This window comes from Rhipicephalus microplus, chromosome 3 (assembly GCF_043290135.1).
Source record: "Rhipicephalus microplus isolate Deutch F79 chromosome 3, USDA_Rmic, whole genome shotgun sequence".
Lineage (NCBI taxonomy): Eukaryota > Metazoa > Arthropoda > Arachnida > Ixodida > Ixodidae > Rhipicephalus > Rhipicephalus microplus.
Genome location: NC_134702.1, coordinates 70,185,924 through 70,206,464, shown reverse-complemented (window position 1 = coordinate 70,206,464; position 20,541 = coordinate 70,185,924). Strand labels below are relative to the sequence as shown.

Below are 20,541 nucleotides of genomic sequence, written 5' to 3'. Positions count from 1 at the left end.
ACAAGACAAGCATATCAATCAAAATACTTTATTCCCGCTTAGAAAACAACAAACGCGAATTACAGCCGTGCAATGCCTCTTTATCTTCACCAGGAGCATAAAGGTCCATTATGTACAGGAGCATAATATATATATATATCTTACAGTCAACGCAGATGAGTGGAGGGGGAGGGTCAATCAACCACGACCTTTGTTTCCGTTAAAAACACATTTTCTAGAAGGAGCTTGGGCACGAGAAGCTGAAGGTGTCGGCAGCCACAGAATTTCAGCGAGTAATGTACAGCAACAGCAGCACCGTGCACGTCCCTATGACGAGGCCCAGAATGATGGAGTCCCTCCTCTTGCGCAAGTTGACCCTCTGCACCAAGCTGTTGATCATGGGGAAGCGGTCGTCAGTGCTGTTAAAGAATAGACTATACGCAGTCGCACAGGAACTAGCGCTGCAACCACTGAAGTATTCCTTACCAGTTTTTTATCATCATCATCAGCCTAAATATGCCCGCTGCAGGGCAAAGGCATCTCCTATGTTCCGCCTTCAACATGATCCTGTGCTTTATGCTGCCACGTTATACCTACTAACTTCTTAATCTCATCAGCCCACCTAATTTTCTGTCTCCCTCTGACATGTCTGGCTTCTCTTGGAAACCCGTCAATTGCACTTAACAACCAGAAAAAAACATCATTACTTTCGATCTAAGCGGCGTAAGAGAATTATTTTGGGAACAGTGTATAAAAACCTAATAAAAACCTAATAAAGGAAAAATAAAAAAATGGGGGGCATTGAGGGAAGCCTCACTGGGGATCACAGTTGGTATTGCACTCCCTCACCAGAGCAGGTATGGCCACCCTGGTGCAGTACTTGGCCACTGCCTTCAACAAGAATACACAAATCAGGCCTCGGCCCTCAGTACAAGTTTTTGATCAAGTGTCAAAGGTACTTTATTCATGTAATCAAAATAGTAGCAGCTAACTAGCCAGTTATAGTCACTACAAGTTGCTCACTCCCCAATACTTTGTACACACAACGCCCGAGGCCCTCTCACCACAAAGCGACATACGCCCCTCCATCTTCCTAACAAAGCCCACAGGATGATCGCATACATTTACCCACCATTCTCTTTGGCTCACTCTCGCGCGCTTTTCCTTGTAGCTACATTGTGCAGAATGTGATGGGTTTTTGCAACACTTGGACTTCTCGGTTATGGTAAAAAATTTGCTTCCTAAAAACACAAGAAATTGTGAATTAAAAGATCAACTCCTACAACAGTGAAACTTAAAGAGCCATTACACCCACAGTACATTAATGATAATAGCTGTTTAAGTACTCGCGCTCTCAGATTATTCCTTTCGAGCGTACAGCCCTTTCCCCGAGGCTTTGCGCAACTTATCACCGACTGTGTCAACATTCACACAACGCAGCACCAGGAGCAACTGTGGTCCAGGCATTAAGGTCACATGTTAAGACATATGTTGTGGCCTCACAAAGCTTCAGCGCCAATTGCAAACACGATGAGCAGAGGTAACGAAACTTATACATAAGAAATGTGGGGAAGTGCCAACAGTCACAGCAAGATAGGCTACACATGCAAAAGTGAAAAAATGCAGCCAAAGGATACTGGCTAGAGTGGTCATCTTGGTCTGAATGGCCTTCAGGGCGTTGCGCTGACTCAGCAACTCATCCTTTGTTCGAATAGCAATGCTGAAAACAAAAAACAAAAAATGCTCACAATTAACTGCAAGACAAATACACGTCTTAACAACGGTTGCATGGGGCAGTGGTAAGCAGTCTTTCACTACTCCGGAGGACCTGGAGCGAGATTAACAGAAAAAGCATCTACGAAAAAAAATTTCAATTTATATGTGCTGTCAAACAGAAACGGGAGGAGCGTAACAAGTGGGTGAGAAGGTTTCAGGCAGAAACGGGAGGAGCGTAACAAGTGGGTGAGAAGGTTTCAGGCCATATTTTCCAAGTCATTCAAGTAAGTACAGTAGACTCTTTAAGTGTGACGCAAACGGACCAGGAAAACGTCTCATTTATTTAACAGGGGTTCCGTTTACTGGGAAATGTACACAGGTACAGAACAGTTCTAGTCATACAGCATTCACAGTGAAATTATTGGTCACAGTGAAATTATTGGTCACAGTATATGTCCCTCTGCTATCCCAAAACAGACATTAACATGACATTCCTTGGCAAAGGTGCTTTTGAATCAGAACTTCCAACTGCCCAAGAAGAATAGACTCAAGCAAATATTCACGAACAAGATAAAATTATCTAAAATTGTTCTGACATATTATCCACAATTGGTCAATGAGACCTTTGCGAATTTTGTGAAGAAAAAGCGATGACTGCCTCTAAAGCATGAGACAATGTGAGAAATCTATCTGCTTCAGATTTTTTGGCAAATGCATTTTGGATGCAGAGTGGTAATTTTCAGCAATGTGTACTAAAGCATAAAAATTTGATACCTGGCCCCAAGAACTATTGCAGCTATTTTTCTCAAATGTAATGAATTTCACTTGCATCAGCTGAACAGTTACTTAATCAGAGAGAAATTGTGCTTGATTTGCACAGGACAGCCTTACGTATATTCATAAAAATTTCCAAAGGGCACTTCATGATTGTACAATTATTGTTACTTTCATGAGGCTATCATATCTGCACAATTGTAAGCAGACTCGAATGTAGGTCGACCCCCTAAAATTGCATGACAACAACAACAAGAAAGGAGCACGAGCACATTTTATTAAAGAAATTATTTATGATGTCATGAAAGAAAACTAAAATAAAGTATCGTACCAAGGTGGCCTCACGGCAGTGTTTGAAAGCTGCGTAGAAAAGCTACCTTTGCAAGAATATGCAGGGGTCATTTTCAAAAAGACTTTACGACCAAAACAGGTTGCCAATTCTAGGTTGACCCCCTAAAGTTTTAATATCAAATTAGGACAAAATGGGTCGACCTACAGTCCTGTAAATATAGTACATTTACCTCAATAAGTGCTATGCACAACAATGCTGCTCAAGACACTAGTCTACTACAAAATGAATACCATCCACAAATAAGAACAGCAGAAAGCGCTTTGCTTACTTTATTTGGTCATGCACCATCCGATCTGAACTGAAAATAAAGAGAAAGAAAAAAAGGTTTGATACAAAGTTTTGTCACACTACGATAGCATGACAGTGCATGGAATATGAAAACGAGCAAAGCATTTGTGCCCATCATCAGCATTATTTGTCAAGCTATCACAAGACAAGCTAATTTTTATATGCAAAACAATATAAGCAGCAGTACTCCTATTAAGATAGCAGAAGTATCACAGCATAGCCACATTGAAATAGGACCTCATGAAATCATGCTACAAATATAATGTAATATTTTTATCACCCCTCTCTTGTCACACACAAACACGCACACACACGCACTCATTTTACACTTCTCTATGGACTGAGCGGTCACCAGGCAAATCAGTCTAGCGGTAAAACCAACCTTTTTAAAGGAAAAGATGTCTGTCTACAATATGGCCAAACCTCGACACAACAGTAATAAAATTATCAGATAAATTATGAAGCAGATATAAAATTAGTATAAATATTTACATATTAGATGCTTTTTTTGGCATTCCCACTTAACATGAATACAGGATATAACAAGCAACTTTGCAGAGTGGTAGCAATGCTTATCAAGCGCCAATGCATATGACAGCGTAACCTAGTCTGGTGGTAATTATCAACACGACCTCACCACACAAAAACAGATGTAGCATTATCCATCAAAAACTTGTGGTTTGAAAAGGAAGACATAGAGAATGTTGACAAAAGGACTAAATGAATAACACAAGATTTAATGCATGCCTTGCTTCCTATGCCTACCTTTTTATATCACAAACCCTCAGGAACATTTGTCATTTAAGACAAAAAAAAAAAAGAACAAGACGCTAAGAACACACGCCAACCTTTTCAGGTGCTCGTGTTCTTTTAGGTAGCCCTCCGAGCGTCGATTGAGACTGGATGAATTCTTGTAAGAACTGCAACGAAGAAGGCGAAGGAGAGAATGCATGAAGTAGAACAACAGGCTGATCGAGAGGCAAAATTCTGAGCAAAGAAAGACAGAAATAAAGGCTAGAAGTTCTGTGTTATAATGTTTCTGCTTCTGATTTAGCACATCAACAATTAACACGCATTCCATATAAGCAGGTTCCAAACACAAGCTGGAATGTCAAATATAATATTAATTGTTGGGATTTAACGTCCCAAAACCACGATATGATTACCGAGAGACACCGCAGTGGAGGGCTCCGAAAATTTCCACCACCTGGGGTTCTTTAACGTGCACCCAAATCTGAGCACGCGGCCCTACAGCATTTTCGCCTCCATTTAAAATGTGACCACCGTGGCCAGGATTAAACTCGCGGGTCGGCAGACCACAGTGGCGGGTGAGTGCCCAAACTACAGCTTTTTTTTAGGAACAGAAATTTTGCGATGATTACGACACGCTGCACTGAAACAGACAACTATGTGACGCAGTACGCCCCTTTTTTCTCTTTTCACAGCTTGCCATATTTCACATTGAGGTAGTACAACATGAGGCTGCAATCAGAGCAGTCACTAGAACTGCTGGCCCGTATCTAGAATACTGCACATTATCACTCGACAATTATTTCATTTTTTTAAAACGCTGGCAGCAGATGACAGTAGCACCAGGTCGGCCGACGTCTCCTGTGGACTCCAGTTTGCTTCGCATGCTAACCATCACATCAAAGTCTGACCCCTAGAGGCACTTGTTTGCTGTGCCCACTTTCTGTAATAACAATAATAATAATATCGGGGGGTTTCACGTCCCAAAAGCACGACACGTTTACGAGACACGCCATAGCGGAGGGCTTCGAGAATTTCGACCGACTCACGTTCTTTAACGTACTGACATCGCAGGGAACATGAGCCTCTGGCATTCTGCCCCCATCGAAATGCAATCACCGCGGCCGGGGTTTAACCCACGACTACTGCTCCACACTGGTTGACTGCACTGACTTTTTGACTGTGTATAAAAGTTACTTCTGTATATAAAACTAAAAAGCTTCAAACGCAGAAGAAACACGTGATAGGCACTAGAAGCCGATTTATAAAAGAATGGTTAGCTGGGCAAGTTGGTAATAATCTATAATGTAACCGCAGGAAAAGTCAGACGGAAACACGAAAGGAGAAAGAAGGACGGGCAAGCACAGACTGTCAACTGAAGCTCTATTGCAACAACGAGGCAATATAAAGGGCAGGATAAAAAGTAAGAGAGGGCAAAGGGGGAGAAGAAAAAAAGGCACAAGAGACCAAATCAGCCAATGCCTAGGCCACATCAAGTGTTGCCCGCCAGTCATACAAAACCAAAATAACTTTTATCATATATGGCCTCAGAGAGAACACTGACGCAAGACTCGTATTTCTTGTGAATATGCGCAGCCCCAATAAGTTCGCACGCTCATTGGTTCTTATGCCGGAACAACAGTGAAGTATCGCCAAAGAGCGGAGCACAGCCGCATTTCTTAGTGGTCTGCTAGATAAAGGCCAAAGTGGGCTTTCAGAGAATTAAAATGTTCATGAAGTCTGACATTTAGACAGCGACCTGTTTGGCCTACGTACACATGTTTGCATGGCAAGGGCATGGAGTAGACAACACCGGTGATACAGGATACATAATTACGAACATGACTAACAGTGCAGGTATCTTGATAGACATTTTGCTGATTCGCCACTATTCTGTCTACAATGACTGCACACGGAAACAGTGCAGGTTACAGATACACATGAAATATAAGAAGTCTTTTGGCGTCTTTTTCTCCATTATCAATATTGCAACGTGTGGGCTGCGGCAACTTTGACTGGACTCAAGATTGAATTCCCCTGCTTTCAATGGGCATGGAAATGTTAACATATTCTGATATGTAAGCTACGTGCAACAGACCGGCAAGATGGGCATGTTTGCAAGAGCTGTTTCAGCAAAAGTGCCACCTGCTTACTCAATGTCCTTGCGCACAGAGCCGAGGAGCAGGTCCCTCTCCCGGTGGGCCTGGACGTTGGTGCGCGTCTTGTGGAACTCGCGCACGTAGTCCTGCAGGATGTCTCGGTGACGTTGCAGTGTGTGAAGAACCGTGGTGCTGGGAGCAGCCCCGCTCGAGGTCTGCACCTGGCTCATCTGGTCGTTGACCTCACCCAGCTGCACAGCGAAGGAACACATTGGACGGTTGGTGAAAGGAGGAGAGATGTTTTTCCAGAAGCAGCCTAAGTTGTACTCGTGAACAAAGATTTGTAATTTCAAGTTTTGACCTATGATAATAAAGATACATGTCCATAGAGTGTTAAATTCCTCGTACGTATATGCACAGCAACATGAAAACAAAAAATGGCAGTGAACGTTACTCAGGTGACGTACTGGACATTACCAACGGTGGTGATCATTCATTGCAATGGAGGGCCCTTCTATTTACTTTTGAAATAATTTTCCTTAGGACACTTTTATGATGTGAAGACTGCAGAGTAGTAAGTGATAAACATAAAACTTAAAAATTAAAGTCACCTTTGGCTGCAAAGGCACACTGGTTTAGGTGCTTAGCTGCAGACATGAAGGTTGTGAATTCATTCCTGGCCACGGTGTTTACATGTCAACACAGGTGAAAAAGGCCCACGTGCATAGATTTGAGTGCATGGGCCTTTATCACCTGCTAAAAAAAACCCAAGTAGCCAAAATTTTGGGAGCCCTCTAACACTGTGTGCCTCCATAATCACATTGTGGTTTCACCCTTATCATTAAAGTTATGTTAGCAAGAGAAGTCTTTAATAATTCTAATCATTCATCTATGTCCCTGACCCTACTGTAATCATCTTGATTGATTTGAGGGTTTAAAGTCCCCTGTAATCATCTTATAATCATCATTATTTCTATAATACTCATCATAATCATTATAATCATAATTAGGATTGAGCTTCGTGTTAAATGTGAAGGAAGAAGACAGGCATGCCTTTGGTCTTTGTCTTTAACGATGGCTTCAGGGGAGCTCCTAATTAGATTATCAACAATATTTAGCCTTTAGTAACACTATTTACATTGTGATATTTATTTGAGAAGTCATACAGTCTCTCCGTTTTCACCCAAAGTTAATGCCCTTAGCAGATTCAAATAATAAATACAAGACTGTGAAAAAAAAAAAAGGAACGCTCACGGTGACTAGCCGTGACAGACCTTGCATTAAAAATAAGAAGTAAATAATTTTACTTGCCTTGGATAGCAGCTGCTCAATTTCCAATGTCATTGTCTCAAACATGTGGTCCCTGCCAAGCAATGGTGCAGTATCAAGGCTATATAAATTGAAAAGAAATAACAATAATCACGTAAAAAAAAACTTTCTATGAACGATGACAAGAGTCATTGTATATTTCTGAATACCATACTTGCTCTCTTTAGTATCCTGTGATGAGAATTTACATGTCAGCACCAACAAAAACCCAAAAAAGCAATAAGAGAAAGAGAGAGAAAGAAATTCTCATTGAAAACAGTACAGGTAACCTTCAATCCTACAGGAAGTAAGCATAGTTGGCCATGAAACGACAACAAAACAACAAGAGAGCCATGAAGGCAGGCATGCATAGTGGTGTGAGAAGACATGACAAAATGCATTAAAAAAAAAAAAAAGAGCACGCAAAATTCAGACAACTTGATGCTAATCACTAGTTTGTACTAATTGCAGAATGAAGTACAGTGAACCCCTTTATAAGAGACAAATGGGTGTAACAAACACCAGCGTGCCTACACTAAAATACAGGTTGATAAGAAAATGCATACAAAGTACCCTGCTTATAAAAGACATCTCATAAAAAAGACGAGAACTGCTGCCTGGAGCATGCCTCTTAAAAAGCAGTTTAACTGTATTGTTATTCACAGTCATTTCAATTTAAGTTAAGTTCAGTACCTCTGCTTTACTCGTGTTAAAAAATTTTTCCATCTACAGCATGCAGTTTCTCCTGCTTTTATTATTGCTTGATTGCTTTGCTTCCTTGCATCGACTCCGTTTTTTTTTTTTTCATGAAAGCCCACGTACGAGATTTGCTTAATACGACCGCGAACAGTAGTAATGAACATGAATGCAATTTTTGACAAGGTAGCCATTAAACTAGCATGGTAATAAAACATCAACAACAAAAGAGACATGATGGAAGGCACATGGAACAGTATGAGAAAATTCACGAGAAATAAGGATGATGTTAACGGCAGGAGGTCATACAACTACAGATGCACAACATTCAGCAACTGGCTTTTTTGTGTGATGGAAGTAGCTGAACTTTGAAACCTCATGGTGTAATGGCAAGTAAAGAATAAAAAACAAAACAAGGTTGAATACTAAAGAGAAAGAGTTGAAGTTGAGCTCTGTTGGAAAATAAACTTAAATTTCGAAGGCCGTTGTTACAGTGCCCTAGAAGACGGAAAAATAGAAACAGCTGGAAAGCCATTTTTCCAAGTTTCCACACCAGTTCACCCCGATATTGTAAGGACTGTCTGTGCATGAACCTTGTTCCTTTTTCATGGTCCTGAATAAAGATCTACACGGCTGTTTTTAAAAGAGCCCCAACTTTTGCTCGGCCTTGAGCAAACACTGAACTCTATGGTATCGGGCTGATGTCACAAGTGGTAGTTGTTGGAACGGCATCAAGTGGCGCTACAATTTTAATGCTTGTCAGCCCCTTGCCCTGCACACCAGTGTTTGTTCTCGGTCCCGTGTCAAATATTCGCGATCTTGTATTTAGGACTTTAACACAAAATTGAAGGCACTTCAGTTTTAGTTTCTCTTTCAATAGTCAACACCCTGTGCGAAATCAATACCATATTTGAAAAAAAAAAATACCGTGTCTACTCAACAGTAATGTGAAAGTCGACATTAGGTAGCAAAAGTATGGAAAAAAAGAGACTCGTGTTACATTTGGCTAAATACAGTAGTTTATTAGTGTAGGCTGATTAAGCCTTTTCTATTTGATATCTCTTAGGTTCAACCAAGTAGTGTCGTTTAGTGTTCAACCAAAAAAGAAAAACAAGGATGGAATGGCAAGTGGGAAAGCAAAGGGAGCAATTTGGAAATATGCAAAGTAATACACGAATATTATGCACACCAATAATTACAGAGCCCACAGCAGTACAAAGTAAGGTGCATCTAAGCTACAGGACTGTGCCAGGCGATGCAGACTCAAGTGATGATTGCCTTTACTACTGCAGTACGTACTTTATCAGCAGAGGTAGCTGTTGTAGTGACCACACCCATCGAGTAATGTTAAGTTTCACCATCGATAAACTGCATACGACATTTTTTCATGGCCAGATTTTTTATGATGAATGACTGTTACATATTATGAGCAATTCTAAATTTTAGAAAAATCTGTGCACAGTCAATGAGTGTTCAGCATTGTCTGTCTTGTTCACTGCTCCCTGTGATACTGACGAGCCAACTAGCCAAATGTTACACTATTGGAAAAATCGCAAAAAGGTAAGGCAGCAAGTAAAACATTGCTGTAACCAAGTCATCCAGACTGACATTAGGACTTTGTTATAAGCAGTAATCCACTAAAAGTAGAGGAGCTACTGGAGAATTGTAAGAAATGAATCTAAAAAAAAAGTGATTAAAGCGATATTTTTGCATAGCAGATTTCTCGCACATTAAGGGGGCAGACTAGTCTTTGCGACCAAAAAGTGACAAAAAAATTCATTTTTTATAATTGACATTTGGCTTCTGCAAATATTTTTCTGTCTCTGCAAATTTTCACACACCAGGAAGTAGTAATTTCCTTGTAGTGTCATTCTAACTGTCCAGATTTTTGGTGCTGTTAACATGCAGAACCTGCAAAAAAATGGGGAACAGACTTCGAGGCTTCTTTATAATTTGCCGGTACCTGTGTTAGAAGCTCTGCTACGAATTTATGAGCACCTTTATGAGGATTGCAAAACATGAGCACCACGATTGTTGATTTTTGAAGAAGCTGTGTGTTTTCAGTTTTTTCCATTATATCAGAAAAGTCAATTTACGACTGTTAAATTTTGAGGCCTCAATATCTCTGTAGTTAGGGCAGGTACATCAATATTTCTTTTTGCAATGGCAACCTGTATGTGCGTAGAATGCAAGTATAGGAGCATAATTTAGATCACAAGCTTTTTTTATTTAAATACTCATCAAAATAGTAACATGATTGCAACTACATTTGAAAATGGATAGTTCGTTTTGCTGTAAAATACCAAAGAAAGGCCAAAAAAAAACTCTTGCATACTTTTAATATGAAGTCATTAGTCTATGTTGTCATATCTTAATTATCACTTTTAATTAAGCACTGTTTTTCTATGGTGGCCTTAAAAAATAGGGGGTGAACTTAAGTTATCTCAGGAACAAGATGAGTTACAGGAAAAACTAATTAAATATTTGAAATCAGCAGAAAAAACTGCATAACCCTGTGCAGTTTGATCAAGATCACTGAATAAACAAAAAAATGTTTAAGACCAGTCTGCCCCCTTAACAGCAGCTGCTTAATACCCAGTGGCAGAGTGATGTGGTTGTGCTTGCTGCAACCAAAACAAACTATTGCATCCTTTAACGGTGACATGTTGAAAACTGCACCTTATGTCCAGCAACGCTAGATTCTGCATGAACCCCATAATGCACAACGAGGTGCATGAGAAGATGTTTATAACCGGATTTTATAGTAATGGCAGAGCAATCTGACCTCATTACATTAAGAATCTTTTTTTTAAAGAGATCTTTTTATCATGACCAAGGCTGAAGCTTAACGTACACTGACAAAGTATTCTCAAACCAAATGTCCATATTCCTTGCTTTGGAACAAATGATTTTCTCCACGGATAGTACTGAACATGACGCAGCAAGTTCACCTTTCATTCTTGAGTTCTCTGGAACCAAAGCCAGTACCAAGCTTGCTGAAGGAAACGAGCTTAAGGTCGATCTCATTTTCGAGGTGGCGCGCTTGTTTCCGTAAATCTGAAAAAAGGAATACAAGAAAACATTCAGCCATACACCCAAGGCTTATGCTGGCAGTAATTATGGATCTTATGTTTACCGTAAAGTGCTTAATGCAGCACACAACCAAAACACATGAAAACAAAATTGTGTACATATAAAATTTATATATGAATTATGATGTCAATAATAACGAGCTATGCAGTAGGTTTTAAGAAGGCGAATTCATGAAACGTGCAACAACGCTGTGCGTTAATATGCTCTAAAATGATGTCACGAGTGGAAGTGTCTATTACAGCAGAAGTCACTGGAGTAGTTTTGGACATTTTTTTTCTTTTTTGTCCTGCTGAAAGTAGGCAACACTGCCATGGCTACATACTATAGTTGGCAGCAGCTTATCTTGTCATTGGTGGGAAAGCTAGGGAGGCGGGGCTTCAGCACATCCGTGTTGCTCGGCAAGTAGCACGGCAGCTTGTGGCTGGTTTCGATGCTGCTCGCTCGCGTCGTTAATGCGTTTAGAATATCATATGCACACGAAAATGTGAACGCGTGAAACATTTCAATGGTTCAACGTACATTTTACAGGCATATTACGACTATATCATTCTAGTAGAATTAAACAGCGAGCTTACGGCCTCACACTGACCTACTACATAATGGGAACCACGTTCACTTAGGAAAACGGTCGTGCTCTAAAATGGTGATGCTGTCCAAGAAATTGAAAGAGAAGGAAGGTATCCTTGCAAAGGGAACAATAAATGTATTTTACCTAAGACTTCCCAGAACTCCTGTATTGCCGTATTCATGAACCGACCTTATCGAGGTAAGGCTACTTACGAAAGGATGAAAAAAATATAAAAAAAAGTACAAGGCGAGTTTCAGAAACCTTTCTTATACTGTCATAAGGGCATCTTATGAAAGGCATCCTTCACTTGCCAAGTATAGGCCCTGGGTGCGGGGGTAGGTGAATTGTCGCTACAAAATGATTGTCTCAATCAGCGATAAATTAGCTTTACTGCAAGAAATAAACATTATGCACAGAAGCAGCCAAACGTAAACAGCAAGGTTTGTTTAGGCACCAGCAGTTTTCGAGGAAATACTTGTTTTTCTTATGGGCACTTTTCTGCAACTCCCATCAACGCAGGGGGGTGCTCAGGTTTCTTTTGTTATTTGAAAGTCTCGTACGTTTTGACTGTGTTTGGTGGTGTTCTCATGCTTGCTTGAGCGTTTGCTGTATTGTTTCACTTTTTTTTCTGAAATTTCATAAATAGCTTGAGCAGTTTTATAGCAGCTTTTTAAGTAGTTGCATTTTTTTGTAACGGTGCACTGAAGTGAACTTCATTGACAAAGTGGCTACGTCCTGATGGATTTTGTGAATAAGTATCAAGACGGACGGCGAGTGCTTTCAGAGAAAACGAAAAATGTGGAAGCAGCTTGCGATAGAATTCAACAGCCGACACACTGTGCATTGCTGAACGGCCAACAGAAGAACTAGAAAAGTGCTAGCGCTACTTCAGGAAGTTTTGCTGGTACGAGAAAAACTGTCTTCGCAACCATAGCAGATATTCACTGTACTGTATACTCTTGACACGATCGGCTACGAGGCACTGACAAGGCCGTCGCTCCCAAGTTGAAATGTTGATTGATTGGTTGGATTGTGGGGTTTAACTTCCCAAAACCACCAAATGATTATGCCGTAGTGCCGAGATGCCGTAGTGCAGGGCTCCAGAAATTTCGACCACCTGGGGTTCTTTAACGTACACCCAAATCTGAGCACACGGGCCTACAGCATTTCCGCCTCCATCGGAAATGCAGCCGCTGCCGCCGGGATTCGATTTCGCGACCTGCAGGTCAGGCCAGGTTGAAATGTTCCAACTCCATAAAAGCGCGATGCGATGAGCAGCTGCATGAGACAGGGCACAACGAACCCACGACCCCGGATATTTTCCTGTAGAAACAGCACAGCGAGCAGATTCTCCATCGCACTTGTGAAGCGAGAGGGGGCGGTACAAAAAGTCCTGCTTGTCGTAAATCTCAACCAGGTTCCGTCGATTGTTGAGGACTCGCCGCAGTGGTGACGTGTATGCGTATGCTGTACTTCCTCTTTGCGGTCCACATAATAAATAGAATACGCAAAGTTGTCGTCCCCCACCATGTTATTTAAGGAAGCCTGAAGGTAGGTCATAGGCTACCTTAACCGAGCCTTACTTTAGTACGAGGAAAGTTCCGTGATAAGTACAAGGTAGGTTCATGAAATGCCTTAAGGGCGGACTTATGGCTAAGGCTGACTTAAGTCACAAGAATAAATTTAAAGGCTTGAGAATACAGGGGGTAGTCTCCTTACAAATAAAGCAGCATTTACTTCAGCATGATAAAATTATCAGTAAAGGTAAGTACTATTTCTCGGCATGATAGCAGGCATGCGCTTTGGTTCTGTAGTTCTCAGAATGCTGTCAAGAAAAGTTGCCATTTTTTTTTTAATGAAGGAACTGTCATCCATTAATGTTTTGCGCATTTCATGCAGAAGAACGAAAGTCTGTCAAGTATGTTTACTGTGATTTAAGCGTCTTTACAGCGGCTAGTAGTAGTAGTACAGGCTGTAGACGTTTAACGTGTCTAATGGTAAATGCTTCCTTAATAATTAAAACTTGCTCTCTCGTTGGTTTAGGAAGCCACGTTGGTGTTACAGAGAGGAAAAAAAAAAAGCTGTTGAAATGCAGTTCGACAAGAGGTAGTAAAGCTCTGGTTTGGGCCAGTTGGTGCATTTTTGAACATACTATGCAGGGCTACGCGAAAAATGACGGTCTAAGGGAAATACTCATGACGGGTGCAACAGCGCCTGACATGTGTACTTTCCTTGGCCCGTGCTGCTTAGCACAGCCCTGCATCGTGCTTTCACGACAACGGACGACCATCCTAAACTTTTTCTGTTTTGTTTATGTAGACAGCAAGAGCCGGTAAGTACAGAACACCGAAAACAATAAGTTTCGCCGTATCTGAACGGCAACAACACAGTTCAATAGAAATACGAGGAATCACGTTTGTAGTAACGTATAACCATACCTGTATTTAACAGGTTCGTAGCGCTGTTACGGCGCCACTGGATAATAATGAAAAGGTGACATTTTCGCAGGCGCCCCTCGAAAATCGAAACATAGGTTTAGCAGCAACCATGAAATCGTTTTGTTACCGACATTTCTTGAACGAAAAAAAAAAAAAAAACTGCAGGGTCCCCGTATGTCAGAAAGGTAGGCCTCAGAACACTGAGCGCACTGAGCTAACGGGTCATTTTAATTCCCGAGGCTAGCAAAACGTAACCCAACCAAGGAGTCACCGCACGTCAAAACACGGAAAACAACACACCACGGACGTTTCATCGGTTCGCGATAGGAATCTCGCGCTTGCTCTGGTTCAATCAGACGGGAAGTAGTGCGCCCTGGCGATACACATACAGGGCGCGGTTTGACGACATCACCATTCCTTCGCTTAATTGCCGCTGCCGACACATTGGCAAGTAACAACCACGTATGCCGAATATTCGCGAGCCCAGAACGACGACTGGTTGACTATGTCACCGCCGCGCTGGCGTGCCTACATATCAGTGGATACGCTGCCGGTGCGAAGGCGATGACATTGCGTGTGTCATAAAGCGACGAAAAACAATTTGCGCGCTGCCGGTAGCGACAAATGAATGCAATAACTTACCTTCCAACGCGTAACCAGCGGACGCCATCATCAACAGAAACAAAAAGTGTGCAGCAGAAAGATCCGCTCGCGAGGTTTCGTTGACACCACTTAAAAGAAAAATTGAAGTTTACACAACGTATACGTTATTGCATTCAGAAAATGGTCATACAGGAAAGTAAAAGGCAGATAAAAATTACGAGTGACGTTTGCAGTCTACCACTATCACATTTTTGGCTCGTCGCTTCGCCGGCCTCGCTGCGCTCGGTTCGCATCGGGTTTTGAAAGTCGGTTGAGGGCGAGGCCAGTCGCAAACGTGCGTTATCAGCCAGCGCGTTTTTCGAAGTCATGTCGTCCCAAAACGCGAACGCGCGGTTTTCGCGAAGAGACGCGCGGGAGAAGACGCGAGAAAGGTCGAGGAGACTGCGAAGCGAAAACCGAACCAAGATCACCAAGTCGATCGGGACGGCCTTCTGCGCCCTCAGAGAGGTCCGAAGCACGGCACGCAAGACACTGGCGAACGTCAAATCTGTGGTCGAAAACATCTCCAACGTGAGTCGTTTTCGCTCTTGTGAAAAAGTTTTTTTTGTGTGTGTTGGCGGAATTTTATTGCGCGATCGTGGTCGGCATGTGCGCTCGTTTTGCGCCGTGCGAATGTTTTCTCGCTACCATTGTCTTTTTGACCGTTGCAGGGCGTTGCCTCGTGTCATTAACCTTTCATTTTTATTTATATGGCTTTGTATTCGCTGATACATGTTTTATCGCCGTAGTGTTGCTTTTCAAGAGACGCTATTAATTTCCGCTAGTAGACATTGGGTTGATTCGAGTGAACCATATACGCCACGAGGATGCCACAGTGAACTCACGCTACTGTTGTGGCGATTTAAATAAATTTGTATAGAATGAGGTTCATGCTTGTGTGGAAGGAAAATAAGTAAATATATTCCAAGGACGGTGGTAGATGACAGTGTCTCGAGTATGGCTGATGAATTCGCCGCCCACGTGCGCACCGCGATTTTAAAAGTTCCAGAGGCGTCAAAAATCGATGAAGCATGGGTGCCCCCGCCCCCCTTTCCTGCGCCCCCCTCAGCTGCTCTTTAGGGCAAATGGGTCGCGTCTTTTCCTTTCCTCAACCTCTCTTCCTCCTCCTCAACGTGTCTTCGTACGGTACTGCCAGGGGTCTTCAGGAAAGGGAAGATTGGGAGAGGGCTAAGAGAAAACTGGAACCGGAATGTCGTTGGAATGCATGGGAGAGAAGGACAGCCGTGGACAACTGGTCCAAGGTAAGGACCAGCCCCCCAATGTTCAGCGATTGCACCCCAACAGTCCTTTCTTTTTTTTCTACTTCTTTTTAGGGGAAGGGAGGGGGTGGCACATACTTCAGGCACCACCAAAAGCATAGCAAGAAAATGGGCCCCAGCTGCAAGCTGCCCTTAGCAGAGACTAAATAACTTATTATTATTTTACTATTACTACTTTCTTATTAATATTATATATTATGCATGTACAATCAAGCCACATAGTGAGCTGCGCATAGATCCCTCTATAAATGAAAAATGTAGGATATGTCTCGCTGCAATGTTATACACAATATAGCACATCATGAAAATGCCCCTGATGCATGATTGTGAACATGTTTGCAAATTTCAGGTGCTCTAGTAAAATTGTCACATAACAAACATTCGAAGATATGCTAATATACTGAAAAGAGTGAATGCAGTGTCAACAATAACGCAGTTTGCAGAAGTCTGCTAGGCGGCTTTTCTGTAAGGTTTGTTTTCCCAACCGAAAACACTCCATCGCCAACTGCTTTTCTCGGAAGCTAAGTACTGTACCCTCATGCAGGCTGGGACTGCCCGGCCGTGCCTCATGGTGGCCAACATAGAACCTGACCTTTTGAGGAAAGGGGGAAAGGCAAAAACACAAATGAGAGAGAAAAGCAGTCTGAACACGAGGTTTTGATTTGAAAACAAACCTTATAGGAAAGCCGCCTTGGAGATTTTTGCAAGCTGTCCATTACAATTTTTCTGAGCTGCCATAAATATCTCTGTACATGCACCACAGAGATCATTCCACTCTTGAGTACCCTGCAGCGGTGTTCTAGTGGCTAAGGTACTCAGCGGCTGCATTTTCGATTTGGGTACACGTTAAAGAAGCCCAGGTGGTCGTAATTCTTGGAGCCCTGCTCTACGGCTTCTCTCACAATCATACAGTAGTTTCGGCATGTTAAGCCCCGCACATCAATCACCACACTTGAGTGGAGCACTATGACAATTCTGGATCTATTATTGCCAATGAGTACAGAATAGACTACCAAATAACGTTCAACATAACCTTTATTTTGAGTCAACCTTCAAAGGTGACAATATTTATATCAATACTACAAGCAGTGCCATTCATATAATGTGATTGAATGGGCATATCGTTACGTGAAAAAAATATTGAAACTTGATTACAGAGGGTGCATCATAACAATAGACAGTAAATTGAACAAAGGAACAGCATGTTCTACGATGTATAAGAAGTGCGGTGTTCGTTAAAAGGGCTTACACTACCGTATTGATTTTAGTTTTAAAATAGACATAAGCTCAGTTTAGTTATTGAACGACTGGAAGGTAATCAACAAATGTTGTCATAAGTGATGCCAAGTATAGTATAGGGGATGCTATTTGCAGTAATTGTAATGTAAATTGAAGAAAGAAAAAGATGGACAAAAAGATGACATGCCATCGGCAGGGACTGAAGCATCGAACGCGCTGTTCCATGGTCGCACGCTCGGTCCCTGCTGGCGGCAATTTATCTTTTCGTCCACGTTTCTTTCTTCATGTTTACGTAAGAGTTACAACAACATACCCTATGGCATTATTGTCTGTTCTCATCAATATTGTGTAAAAAAAAAAAAAAGATGAGTCCTTAAACTTCAGACTTCTTTCCTTCATACTTGTTTAAGTGTTTCTTGAGTCCCGCGTATGTATCCTGTAAGAATAAATGACATTTGAAAGCCCTGCTTTGAAAGAATTTTCGGGCTACTGCAGTCAGCTCAAATGAAGTACCACAGCCACAAATAATGTTCCGGAGAGGCTAACCTGGTTGTCACGAATCGTACACTTTCAGAAATGCCTACCGGGAGCTCGTACCCGTACAAGGTACCGTCTTCCTCCAGGGCCGTACTCTCCCTTGCACTGCCAGACGCCCGTCAAGTTGTACTCACCTTTTGGCATTGAGACGCCCAGTCCTGCCACACCTCATCGCAGGACACCCAGTTGCCGGACACCCAAAACGTAAGTATACAATAAGGAACACGCGAGGGGGTTAACCAGATAATTAGCAGTTTGATGGTCTTGCTCCGCATTTTCAACTAAGCGGCACGAGAATGTACTTGTGGCGGAAGACAAAGTACATACATTATATTGAATAGTGCTAATGAGGTGCAGTGAGCTATACTCGCCGATAACTTTTCTTGAGAGCGCTGTGGAAGCTATATAGCCAAAGCACATGCTTGCTCCCGTGCCAAAAAATTAGTACTCAAGCTTACTGATAGTTTTCTCCATTTGCCTTGCTGGAATAAATGCTGCTTTGCTTGTAGTGAGACTGAAACAGTTGCAGGAACTTGTAGGTAAAATACAGTTATTGTTCACCTTGTAAAAAGCTTTTCTTTTAATTTCTCAGTGCACCTCTTTAGCGCACCTGTTTTCCGAGGAAACTTGGCATCCGTAATGTCAGTGTGTGGCTGCAAACATGCTGTATAGTTCTCCGAAAAAACGTGCTCTTAATAGGACACAAGAAATGTTCACTGAGCAGTCGAAATGTTTCTTTCATTCACAATTTTCATGCACCAGTTTTTCTAAACGCCTTAACGTTGCGAGCGAGCAAAACCGAAATCACCTGCTAGCTACCGTACTCGCGGAGCAACTCGAATGTCCGCCTCCATAGCCTTTGCTCCACTGTCAAGATAAGTTGTCGCCGAGTATAGTTTCTGTTTGGCCAATTAGCAGTGTTAAACGGGGTGGAGGTGGGGACGTTCAGTGTACGTTATGCTGGAGTGCTAGTTGTTATATTGATGTGATTAGTACTTAACGACAGTGTGTCAATTTCGTAGGGGGCAAAATATTTCTGGATATGACTTAATAGGTTATTGCCTTGAGTACATTTTTTTTTGTGATTAGAATATTTCATTAGGTATGCCCGTAAAATAACCTGTATTCAATCCATACTTACTACCAGCTTAGTAGATACGACTCAGATTCGACTGGAGATTTACTGTAAGGCTCACGATCCGGATATTTTTGCGCACTTTGACCAGGCTGCAAAAGGCAAGATTCTTAGCCACAACAGGAGCTGTACTGTGTATTGGCAAAAAATTCAGCCCCATGCTTTTACATGATAGTTGAGCTCTGATCAGTCCTGAAATACTGACTTGATCTTTCTTGAGTATTTAGGTAGTGTGCAGCATGTTGATTTTGAGAAAACCAGCTGCTTTTGCAGAATCTTGTCAGCCTCAATATGCTTGGAACTGTCAAACGCTGGCACACTTAACCTAGTGAAGGTTTGTAGGTATTGCTCAATTGATGCTTGTCGTTAGCCACATAGTCATCTTCATTTGCAGGCGTGCATTGGGAACGCCCGCCAGGAAGTTGAGAGAGGAATTGAAAGAGATCGAGGCGGGTATCGGAGAGCTGCACACGGTGGCCGAGAAGGTCTCCAAGAGACACGCCAAGAAGACTTGAACAGCGCTGTGCCTTCTGTCGCAAGGTTCATGGAGTATGCCAAAGCCAATGCACCCACCGCTGAAATATATGTTAAGCATGCATTTTCTGAGGCATTAGCATTTAGCCATTATCTACAAATGTATGCAACTTCATGTAAGCCACTAACATTTTTAAGCATCTGGGCTGGCATATGCAACCTATGGTTAGTTATGACGTCAGAAATAGAAAAATAACCTCGGCCGTGTCGCGTCTCACAGAAAGGTAATTAGCACAAATGCTCACTCAGTCACATTTGCCCATTCTCGTGACATTAAGCGCATCTCATGTTTAAAATGGCTGACTTTGCCATGTGTAGATACTATATGTTTGCGTTGCTGGCTTTACGCTGAAAACTCGGATATCCTGGCAAATTTTATTGTAGATTCTGAACATCACCATTCACCCAAACGTGAGACGTTGGCTAGGAATGACATTTTATTGCCTATACATGTTCCATTTATGTTAGCACAGAAAAAGTACTTGCCCATCAGATGTAAACAAGCCTGCCAGCGGATGGCAGTGAGATTGCAGACCTTTGTGCCAAAGCTATTTCTGTATGAAACGTCACGTTGTTGGCTTCCAGCTTGAAGCAGCACGTGTCTATGTAGTATGCTGCCATTCATGGGATACCTGGTTGCCAGTGTATGGCACATTTCAACCAGAGGCTGCGTTACCATGATGGCCAATATTATTTTGTTTATCCGTAGGCAGAAACGTATTTAACATAGTTAATTTTTTTGTTCTTTGATGAGAACGCAAAAAATTGGCTCAGCGAGGCCAGAGTAGCTAACGCTACAAAAAACAGTGTCTGACCGTGTTCTGGTTGCTGAGATTACACTTACCAGGGCAGTTATTGCTGATCATGTCTCAAGTAACTTACTGCTAAGTTTTAATACGCTCATAACTGCAGCTGTGCTGGCCATTATGCTGCTTTCTCAATTTTGACAACTATTTTTTTAGGACTTTTTTTGCATGTACATTGTTAACATTAGTATTTTTTTATGTATACACAAACAAAAGCCTGCTCTGCCAAATTACCAAGGGACCGACGTGCCAAGCACGTTGTAGAAGGGTTTGCAGAAAGGCGCAAGGTTGTGTCGGCCGACGCAGT

The 20,541-nt window shown here is 42.0% G+C and overlaps 2 protein-coding genes across 6 annotated transcripts; one reads left to right on the top strand and one right to left on the bottom strand.

Moving 5' to 3' along the window:
• Positions 1 to 14: 14 nt before the first annotated feature.
• Gos28 (golgi SNAP receptor complex member Gos28) lies at positions 15 to 14,858 on the bottom strand. 5 transcript variants are annotated; one of them, XM_075889768.1, is made up of 8 exons: positions 14,704 to 14,858; positions 10,914 to 11,019; positions 7,270 to 7,321; positions 6,013 to 6,209; positions 3,958 to 4,029; positions 3,090 to 3,119; positions 1,617 to 1,699; positions 15 to 390 (listed from the first exon to the last, which is right to left on the bottom strand). In XM_075889768.1, the coding sequence occupies exons 1-8, from the start codon at positions 14,732 to 14,734 to the stop codon at positions 266 to 268; spliced, it is 696 nt and encodes a 231-aa protein (XP_075745883.1). In that variant the 5' UTR covers positions 14,735 to 14,858; the 3' UTR covers positions 15 to 265. The 5 variants fall into 5 exon arrangements, with proteins under 5 accessions (XP_075745883.1, XP_037280445.1, XP_075745881.1 ...); XM_037424548.2 differs by having other exon boundaries at positions 7,270 to 7,348; positions 14,704 to 14,857; XM_075889766.1 differs by lacking the exon at positions 14,704 to 14,858 and having other exon boundaries at positions 7,270 to 7,348; positions 10,914 to 11,053.
• A 103-nt stretch (positions 14,859 to 14,961) lies between these two features.
• On the top strand, positions 14,962 to 19,631 carry LOC119161064 (uncharacterized). Its single transcript, XM_037413396.2, has 3 exons — positions 14,962 to 15,234; positions 17,797 to 17,963; positions 19,289 to 19,631. Exons 1-3 carry the CDS (start codon positions 15,031 to 15,033, stop codon positions 19,407 to 19,409), a joined length of 492 nt encoding a protein of 163 aa, XP_037269293.2. The 5' UTR covers positions 14,962 to 15,030; the 3' UTR covers positions 19,410 to 19,631.
• Positions 19,632 to 20,541: the final 910 nt, after the last annotated feature.